Here is an 11074-nt window from a genome sequence, read left to right on the forward strand (position 1 = left end):
AGTTATATCTAAATTATATAATCTTTAATTATAAAGTGCATATATAACTTAAGATTAAATATATTATATAATATAATAGTATATCATGTAATATACATTTTAACTATTTATTAATCATATAATATTTAACTATAAAATACAAATATAATTAAGAATTAATATATATATATATATATATTTATATATATTAATATAAGATAATAGTATATTTATAATTAAGAATGATTAGATAATTTAATGTATTTATAACTAAAATTATTAAGAAAATATAGAAAAATGAAATGTAATATTAAGTTATATTTAGTTCATAATTATATATACATACATAAGTATATATAATTATATTGAAAGTATATAACACATTTAAAAAAAAAACATAGAAAAGCATATATATAAATTCGGTTCTCGGTTCGATATAGTTCCTGTTCGATTTTAGTACGGTTCTGGTTCTGTTCTTAGCGAAAAATCAGAATCGAATCAAAATATCAAAATAAATTCTGTTTGGTACGATTCCTATCGATTCGGTACGATTCTTCTGTTCGGTTCAGTTCTCCCAAGAACTGTGCATAGCCCTACATATATATATATTACATGATTTTTATATATTAAATTAAAAATATATATATATAAATTAAAATTATTAATAGCCACATGCACAGCACGAGCAATTTTCTAATTATAAATATAATACTTTAGAAAATCTCATAACACATTTATAATATAGATAAATATAATATTTAATATAAAAAATCATTACACATGTGAAATTCTTAATTATGCATACAAATAATATAATATAATTTACGATTCAACCTATATATAAAAATCAATATTATTTAATCAATTTAATTGTTATTATGACTAATTTTGTAATATTTAAATTTTTATAATTAAAATAATATTTAAAATATATAAAAAATATAATATTTTTATATATAAAAAATAAGTTTAAATAAATTATTAACAATATAAATCCGCGTAACTCTCACACATGATACTAACTTATTTAATTGTATTAGTATGTAATATAGTATAATATTAAAATAATAAAATAATAATAAATAACTTATTAATAAGCTTAAAAATAAAATAAATATTAATTAAATAAATTAATAATTAATTAAAATAAATAAAAATAAAATATAATATATAATATTTTTCAATAATAAATATCATTAAACATAATTCAATCACTTATATACAAATAAATTAATTAAAATTTAAATATAATTAATATGATCTATATATAAATATATTTATGAATATAATTAATAATATATATATATATATATATATATATATATATATATATTTATATTTCATTAATTATTATCCAGTAATGATTAATCCCAATTTCCTAATTTCAATTCAAACAGCATACACACTTAAAGATAATATTTTCTACACTCTCTTCACCTGCAATTGAAAGGGACTTTAGCTAATTATTCTTTTGGGGTTTTGGAGTTTTGTGAAGGATTAAGAAGCCGTTTTCATTAGATGAAGGGCTTCTTACGTTGACAAGAACTTTTTTTTTTTTTTAATTGTGTATCCATGGAGCTATCACTAGGCGGCTCTCAACTTTATAAAACTTTGAGCCTAATCTGTTTGTGAAGTATGAAGTGGTAGGATTGTGATTAGAAAAAATTATTATTTCATTTTTTTAATAAAATTAATTATTTAATTTTTTTATTTTAAAAAATATATTAATTAATTTTCATTTATTTGTTAGTTTTTTTATCAAATTTAAATCAAATTTTTTTGTTAATTAATATATTTAAATGAGAAAGAAATTACCATTATATGGACTAAATAATTCTAGACTTATAAAATAGAGTAATTATATAATTGTATTTTTCAAAATATAAGCATTAAATGAAATTCAAATTAATTTCTAAAATAATAGAAGGGACTAAAAAATAAATAAAATAAAAATATATAAAATAATTAATATATTTTTTAAAATAAAAAAAATAAATAATTAATTTTATTAAAATAAAGAAATTAAATAATAAGATTATTCAAAAGAAAATAAAAATAAGAAGTGAAGTGACAAAAATAAATAAATAAATAAATAAAAGGGATGCCTTTGAGGGTAGTACAGGTGGACTCATGAAAGGGAACAAAGGTAGATGGATTAGATTAGCAAGCTAAAGACACCAATTTATTGGCATATTTATTCACACACTTTGATCAATTACATTATAGAAGACATAAAGGTCACAAAAAATTTGATAGCGATTTGGAAAATTTAAGCCACAATTAATTTCTTTCTATTTTCTCTTTTTATATCCAATCATGATTGATTGTACTGTGAAGAGATTTTCAATGGCAATTGCTTAGTGGGGAAGCAAATTGAAAATTTCTTGGAATCTTTCCAAGCATTATATCTAGAAAGAATAAATATCACATCCATTTAAATTTTTTTATGAAATTGAATTCTATTATTTGGCAATTTTTTGTGTTAAATATAGAATTTAATAGTAAATTCTACCAATTTTGTTAAAATTTAGCCGAGTGCAATCAATCCCATTGTTTGAGTTTGAGAAGCTCATATTTGAGTTTGTCAGATAAATATTATGTCTTTAATCACTAAATTAAAACAAGTAAAGCTTAACACTCTGATCAAACTAAATCGAAACGTTAAAATCAAATTAATCGAATTATTAATATTTTAGAAATCAAGCAGAATTAAAATGTAAGAAAAATTAAATCGAACCGAATCGCTGTAATTTAGTTTAATTTGATTCAGTTCAAATTGATTGATTTTTAGGCTTTAATGAGTTTTTTTATTTATACTTCATTTTGAAATTATTTGATTTGATTTTGACTTTATTTGAACCTAATAACCATTAATCAATGAAATTAAATAATTTATATATATAAAAATACATACAACACATAAATTTTCTATAAAAAATAACGCAATTTAAAAATCAATAAAACAATTTGGTTCAGCTCAGTTCTGTTCAATCGATTTTTTTCTCTCCAAAATTGAACTGAACCAAAATAACTAAAATTTTTAAAATTCAAAATCGAACTGAGCCGAATTATCGAATTAGAGTAATTCAAAGGTTTATTCGGTTCAAACCAAATAGTGCTTACCCCAAAAGACAAGTTAGGCAGAAGATATTAGTGCTTAAAAATGAAACAATCAACTTGAAATATTGAATTCAAAATACGGTGTATTAAGGATGGAAGTATAATCATCAGAATGAAGATTTCTCATATGAATGAGATTAATTTGATTGCAGTGAAAATTAATAGCATAACTTGGGAAATTCCACTGAACTGAATTTTCACATAGAAATATGCTGAAGGATAGACAAATTTACATACAGACACAGTTGTCATCTTTATCATAAAATTTTCATATCCTACTAATGAAGATGGCTTAAAAAAGATGAAGAGCCGCATCTTTCCCGGTGTAGGCGTGCCAGTAACGCTGGACGTTCGCTTTTTAAGCAAGGAGCTCTGTAGAATTTCTTCTCATTATTATGGGGAAGGTGTAGAACTTGAATTCTCAGCAAGAAGGGCTTGTTTTGAATCTGATACAGCTATGCTGTCGCTCAACTCGCGTCCGCTGGTTTCAAATGGGAAAAGCAGAATGCAGGTTACTGTAACAGCAATTACAACCTCAAATAGAATAATAGCTTCCTTCAGATGGCAACTGCTTGTCAAAGCAACCGCTACAAGAGGACACACCATCCCACCAATTCTCCCTATAGCACTTGCAACTCCAGCACCAGTTGACCTCACAGAGGTTGGATATAACTAGAATGAGGAAATTAGAAAACCAGGACAAACATGTTACTTTCAATGATAAACAAATACAATTCCCTTCCTGGAGTCATTATAAACAATTGGATCAGCATCCAAAATTAATGTCATTAATTCAGAGAATCCACAAGCAGATTTTTCAGATAGTAAAATTACTTGGAAACTTGAAGTTGACTTGTTCTAAATGTCAACTTAACCCTAATGGATTAACTGTAAAACATACTTTCTTTGCATGCTTGTTAGGAGTTCATTATCCAAACAAAGATATGCTCTTGAATTTAAACAAATTATAAAATAAAGAAAAGAGCGGATAATATTGTTGGGGAATTCTAAATACTCATGGTTTCTTACATTCATAAGTTGCAGATAAAGTGAAAGAGATCTTTCAACAGCCAGATTAAAAGCACAACAAAATTAAAACAAAAGGGTTTGCAACACTACAAAACTTCTTTTATTTCTTAATATCGTATTATTTCATTTTCACGTCATGAAGATTCCTTTTCATGCCAATTTCAATAAACTTGATGATCCCTTTAAGAGTTAAAAATAAAATAAAAAGTTATTAATTAAAAAATGCACATCTATATTAGATTAAATGCCTTCAAAGAAAGAAAAGAATTATTTCAGGGGCTTACTTCTGGGGCATATATGCAGGCAACAGTGAAGGTTCCCATGGAGAACATGCGAGCTCCAAATAACAACCCTGTTGTTAAAATTGCTGACTGAGAAAAGACAAGTGGTAAAAGGAACACCCATGCTAAGATGAACATAATTGTCATTGCAGGTTTGCGGCCAAATCTATCCACAATAACAACTGATAAAAGAAGACCAGGAAGCTCTGCATAAGAATTGTAAGTTCAAACAACCATCAGCTAATATACATATAAATAACAAGCAACAAAATTCCACTGCAAAATGAGTTTTGAAATTGAAAACAGAGAAGTGGAGATAAGACATGCAGGACCTGCAAAACTAGTGATGAGCACATCTGTATAGAGACTATCTGCCTGCAGATTTTCTGTAAGCAAGACAGTCGAGCTACATTTGTCTTGCACAGTACTTATCTCAGAGGTCAGCAATACTATGCCATAATATACAAATGTATTTCCAAAGAATAAAACCCAAAGAAGCAATGTTATTCGAATTAAGTTTGACGAGAAAAGCATAAAAAACAATGAGAAACCTGATCTGAATATTGAGATCTTTTCTCTAGCTACAGATAGGAAACTTGTATATTCTGAAGGATATTCTTCATCCACGTCTATTATCTCATATGAAATGAGCATTCCAGGAGGCAAATCTTTTTGGTTAACTAAAGCCATTTTCTCCAGAATTTGGTGTGCGTGAACTGTTCTGCCTTTCAGGCATAGATATCTTGGAGACTCTGGAACAAGACGATAAAAGAGCAGTAAAGAAAATGATGGTACAGCAGACAGAGCAAGTAACCACCTCCAATTCAGTATTGGCATCACAATCTGCAAAGTTATGATAGAATATTGAAAGTTAATCTAGTTCCAAAATCCTCAATCAGTTGCTTATCAATCCTAGTTGTCTATTTTACCTGAAAAATAAACTTACACACACATATACCACAGGAAAAAATAAAAAGATACAAAAAAAAAAAAAAAAAAAAAAAAAAAGCACACACATGCACACACACACACCAACTCAACTCAACTCAACTAAGCCTTTATCCCAAAAATTTGGGGTCGGCTATATGGATTCGCATTTTCCACTCTGAACGATTTTGGGTTAAATCCTCAGAAATGTGTAATGCTTCTAAGTCATGCTGTACTACTCTCCTCCAAGTCAATTTAGGTCTACCCCTTTTTTTCTTTCTATCCTCTAGCCTAATGTGCTCTACTTGTCTAACTGGAGCCTCCGTATGTCTACGCTTCACATGACCAAACCACCTCAATCTCCCTTCTCTCAACTTATCTTCAATTGGCACCACTCCTACCTTTTCTCTAATACTTTCATTATGGACTTTATCTAGTCTAGTATGGCCACTCATCCACCTTAACATTCTCATCTCTGCAACTCTTATCTTAGATGCATACGACTCTTTCAGATCCCAACACTCACTACCATATAGCATAGCCGGTCGTATGGTATGGTAATATTTTCCTTTTAATTTATTGGGAATCTTACGATCACATAAAACTCCCGTGGCACGTCTCCACTTCAACCATCCGGCTTTAATCCTATGACTAACATCCTCCTCACATCCCCCATCTACTTGAAGGACTGAGCCTAGATATTTAAAGTGATTACTTTGGGACAGTGCCACTCCATTCAAACTAACTCCTTCCCTATCACCAGTTTGGCCTTCACTGAACTTGCAATGCATGTATTCTGTCTTCGTTCTACTTAACTTAAAACCCTTTGACTCTAGAGTACTTCTCCAAAGTTCTAGCTTCCTATTGACTCCTCGTGTCTCATCTATCAGAACAATATCATCCGCAAACATCATGCACCAAGGAATACTCTCTTGTATATGTTTCGTCATTTCATCTAAAACTAATGTAAAAAGGTAAGGGCTTATGGCTGATCCTTGGTGTAATCCAATTGAGATCGGAAAATCTCTTGTGTCCCCTCCCACTGTGCGCACAATACATCACACACACACACCCCAAAGGGAAAAAAAAATACCTAAATAGATCAGATTAAATTCTGAAACTCAACATTTCTGCTAAAAAAATGTTCATTTTGGTTTTTTTTTTTTTTTCCCCCTAAGAGAGAAAGCATAAATGAAACTTCCAACAGTCAATCTAGATCTCCTTGATCTTGCAAGATTTGCTATAAAACTCAAACTGAGCTAATACGCACTATCAGTATCTGTGGCTTCTTATCATGACAGGAAAATAAGTTTGCCACCCCCACCCTCCTCCTTCCCCAATTTTTCCCAAATTTTCTTTGGCATTTTACATGCACAATACTGATACTGTTGAACAGTATAAGAAAATTTGAAAATATTGACTAGAAAAAGTGCAACTGTTGTCTGAGAATGACGTCAGATAAAAGACTTTCATTGTTATGATTTGCCTTGGTAGCATAAAAATGTATTAACATGTAAATCTTAAGAATAAGAATAAAAATGAGCAAAAATAGAAGGTTCCAATATCTTAATTAAGGTTTGAAAGAATTATTTCTTCAAAATGTAAAAAGATGAACTTAATATGGCCAATGAAGGTCATTGGGTGTTTTGCTTGAATCATCAAGAAAAAAAAAATGATGATCCTTAATTCATGGTTTCTGCATTTTGGTTCCAGCATTTCTTCTTTGCTATCTCAGTTATGAATCCTTCTTTGTTTGCCATAATACTTTTATGAAATGGTTGGACACTTCAACTTGGAAGGCAAGGAATGTTGTTAGAAAGCTATTTTCCAATGAAACTTCTCTATTTTTCTTCTTCCCTTTATAACATAGGAGGATGTCAACATCTATATGGCTGAGTGAAGTAGTGACTTTTATTCTGTGTATCATTCAGGTTCATGGCCTCCACAATACGTTGTCATGCCGCAGTAGATATTCTATGATGGGATGTCAGATGTACCCAGAAATTTCTTAGCCATTTCATAAATTAGTGATGAAGCCACACATCCATACACAAATTTCATTCTAGGATGCGTCCTGGCACCAGAATATCCTCAATGAAACTAACTCGTATCTAACAAGATTTTAACTAAATGATAGTGAAAGGATGGCACATGAAAATCTAACAGACCATCAAACTTGGTAGGACACATATGGAATAAAATAGTGAATAAGCATGGAATGAAGCATGTGAAATATACAGCAATAATAGTTGCCAGAAAGCAACACGAAAGAAAATGCAAAGGTCAAAGTAAGTATCATAGGTAGGTATTCTGTTGATTCCCTTTCTAATTTGAGGAGACAGGGAGGGATGCAGCTTCAATGAAGGAATTCTTTATATGCACAATGGACTAATAGCAGGTTACAAATAGTTTACCAATGAGAACAAAGTGCATACATACAGAAAAACACACATAGAGGACTGAATGAATAGCTATGTGTGTTGAAAAATAACAGAAGACGTACCTGAATCATGAAGTCATTCCTTTAACTAGTAAACCAAAGTCCTAATGGTCTAAATGACTATCTCTTGTTTCTCAATAGGAGTGAAACCGCTCTTTCAAGACAAGAATAAGGAAAAAAAAATACAACCTTTTACTTTCCCTTTCAAAATGAAACAACCGTAGCCAACAAGATATCCGCATAATTATTGAAGTTAGGAAATAAGACATACCCATGCTAGTGAAGCCTCAAATATAGTTCCAATTGTCCAGAAAATTGAAATGATAACCATCCACTTGCCTCTATGCGAAGTGGGAATAAACTCAAGAAACCATGACAAGAATACATGTCCACCACCCAGGCCAAAACCAACCAAACAACGGAGAAACACTAATGATATATAATTTGGGGAGAAAGCACTCAGGAATCCAGCTCCACTAGTAATCACTGTCATGCTTAAAAAAGCTTTCCTAAAGAAGCATTTGAAAGTGAAAAACAAAGAAGAGGGGCATAGAAAAAGTATCATAAAGATGATGAAACAGATTATATGCAGGTTGCCGTTAGTAAATATTCTAAATTTTGATACAATGTTAAAAAGAGAGAGAGAGAGAGAGAGAGAGAGAGAGAGAGAGAGATGAATGGAGAAAGAACAAACAGAGAAATGTTTACATGGTATTTAATAAAAACCGTTAGAAAAAAGAAAACTATACTACAATCTCAAGTATATTATGCCTAATTCAAAGGTAGGATTGTCTCTTCTAATCATGAATCCTTATCACATCCGATCATCCATAAATTGCTTTTTTCAGAGAATTGTAAAGGATATTTGTTTCTTAATACATGAAAAAAAAAATCAGTTTAAATAGCATTGATTTTCCAGAAATTGGTAAATAAAAAATGTATCTAAGCTTTTAATATAATCTCTCAACTATACCCTAATGGAAATTTTTTAGCAGGCAATGAAAAAATTTACATATATAATAGCAAAAGCATTATGCAGTATTCTCCAATTTTGCATGTGACAGAAGAAAAGAAACATAAATAAACTGAGAAAATAAGAGAAAGTAGCTTACCTTCTTCCATAATTATCTGATGTGAGGCCCCATGAATAGGCTCCAATCAACATACCAGCAAAAACAACAGAACTTAACAAGCTCTCTTCACTCGAGGAGAGTGCCCACTTCAACTTAACAGCAGGCCCCACAAAAGATAGAATCATAATTTCAATTGCTTCCGAAAACCACCCAAATCCGGCATAAACCAGCACAAGACCTTGGAATTTCCCAAACCCCACAGCAGCAAGCGCTTCATCCAGCGTATACACAAGCCTTTCGGATTCCATCTGAGTAACCCATTAATCCTTTCATATGAAAAATCAAGAAAATATATTCTGACAAGAAGATAATCCATAGAAGATGGCCCTGAGCTATGAAATAAATAGAAACATTTAGAACATGAAAGGTGCTACCTTGGTTAATGGTTGGTTTTATTCTCCTTCTGGCTGTTATGTATGGTCGAAAATGGATATACAAGTTGCAGAAATCGAGGAAATTCACTGAATATTCGAAATGGCTATGAATAAAATATACCAAGAAGAGGTAAAATTAGGTAGTTGACGCAATTTTGTTCATTTGAAGAAACAGATGAGAAAGGTCAAGTCAAGCAATTGCCATTCCTTTCAATTAGGCGCCATTTGCTCATACTTTTCGGCGAATTCAGTTAGAGAGTCATCTGTTATCCGATGGAAAAGCCATCCCCTCTTAAATTTCAACTTCTACTCTTTTTTTTTTTTTTCTAATTACAATTTCGTTTTATATTTTAATAAAATTAATTATTTAATCGTTTTATCTCATCTTATAATTCTCTATTTCTTTTAATAAAATTCTTTTTTTATAAAATTAATTTATCTAAACAAATAAAAAGCACATTTCATTCTTTTATTTGGTATGATCTGATCTAATTTTTTGTTAAATTATTAATAAAAGAATCAAAATTATTTTAAAATACTAAAATAAATTTGGATTAATGTGATTCAATTCTTAAAATAGTAATTTTTTTTATTTTAATTTTTATCAATTCATTTTTTTATTTAATTCAACCTTCAATGTTAAAAAAAATAAAATTAAAAAAAAACACTAACAATTTTAATAACACAGTTATCCATCTAATCAATTAATATATAATGTTTAGGAAATCATAATTATAAAAATAATTATAATAATATATATGTATAAAAGAACAAATTAGATTTACTTTTAGTGGTGATTAATAATTTATTATTTTAATCTATTTTTTAAAATTTATTATATTGTTGTGACATTAATTTTTTTAATAATTTAAAATATTATTAAAAATTAATGATAATTGAATATTCATTTATAACTTCACTTCCCCGTTCATACATTTATATATCTTAATCTTTAAAGCACATGCATCAAATCAAAATAATAAAATACAATATTAGACTATATATATATATATTTCATTATTTTAAATATACTATATATGTGATATATTAATTTAGTTATATATAAGTATATAATTAATTATATTAAAATTATATAATATATCTAAAAAATTATAAAATAAATATATCTAAAATTAATTTTAGTTTTAATTCTTTTATTTGATAGAATTTAATACGTTTTGATACAATATAGTTCTAAGTTTAATTATTAATAAAGAATCATAATTTTTTCAAAATAATAAAATTAATTCAATTCGGTGCATTTTGACTCTTATAATATCAATTTTTTTAATTTAATTTTTATCAATTTTATTTTGTATTTAGTTTACAACAATAAATGTCCACATACCTCTATTAATGCTAAAAAGGATAAACACATAAAAGAAACTCTAACAATTGTAAAAATATATTATATTTTAAAAACATTTTGTGCAAATGGTAAGGCAAAATTTTAAATTTGTACTATTTTGATAAATTAATTTTAATTTAGGTGTAGAAATTAGACTTTAATATAATGTATAGGAATACTATAAAAATAAAATTATGAAAAGAATAAAAGTTGTGAAAAAAATACTATTCCTACGTTTTTTTTTTACAATTCCATTGGAATTTTATTTTTTATTAGTTAACTTACGTTAATTAATATTTTCCATACATAATATAAATTTATAAAAGTACTTTAATGGTATTTAACTGCCAAAAAAATTCTAAGACTTATAAAATATCTTGAATACATTAAACACAATTTTATTTGAATTCTATTTTAATATTTAATTTATATTAATTAATATT

General features: G+C 28.2%; 1 protein-coding gene across 3 annotated transcripts; it reads right to left on the bottom strand.

Moving 5' to 3' along the window:
- Window positions 1–3257: 3257 nt before the first annotated feature.
- LOC110647625 (organic cation/carnitine transporter 7) lies at window positions 3258–9548 on the bottom strand. 3 transcript variants are annotated; one of them, XM_021801553.2, is made up of 6 exons: window positions 9284–9548; window positions 8889–9157; window positions 8048–8285; window positions 4961–5252; window positions 4413–4615; window positions 3258–3771 (listed from the first exon to the last, which is right to left on the bottom strand). In XM_021801553.2, the coding sequence occupies exons 2-6, from the start codon at window positions 9155–9157 to the stop codon at window positions 3493–3495; spliced, it is 1281 nt and encodes a 426-aa protein (XP_021657245.2). In that variant the 5' UTR covers window positions 9284–9548; the 3' UTR covers window positions 3258–3492. The 3 variants fall into 3 exon arrangements, with proteins under 3 accessions (XP_021657245.2, XP_021657243.2, XP_021657244.2); XM_021801551.2 differs by having other exon boundaries at window positions 4742–5252; XM_021801552.2 differs by having other exon boundaries at window positions 4742–5252; window positions 8889–9175.
- Window positions 9549–11074: the final 1526 nt, after the last annotated feature.

The sequence above is a fragment of the Hevea brasiliensis genome, chromosome 12 (assembly GCF_030052815.1).
Source record: "Hevea brasiliensis isolate MT/VB/25A 57/8 chromosome 12, ASM3005281v1, whole genome shotgun sequence".
Classification (NCBI taxonomy): domain Eukaryota; kingdom Viridiplantae; phylum Streptophyta; class Magnoliopsida; order Malpighiales; family Euphorbiaceae; genus Hevea; species Hevea brasiliensis.

Excerpts from the sequence above, each read along its gene's own strand:
- LOC110647625 (XM_021801551.2), bottom strand. The coding sequence starts at position 9,157 with ATGGAATCCGAAAGGCTTGTGTATACGCTGGATGAAGCGCTTGCTGCT. Across the intron at positions 8,286-8,888 it reads TCAGATAATTATGGAAGAAG|GAAAGCTTTTTTAAGCATGA; the intron begins GTAAGCTACTTT and ends ATGCTTCTTTAG. Across the intron at positions 5,253-8,047 it reads TTGAGGCTTCACTAGCATGG|ATTGTGATGCCAATACTGAA; the intron begins GTATGTCTTATT and ends ATAACTTTGCAG.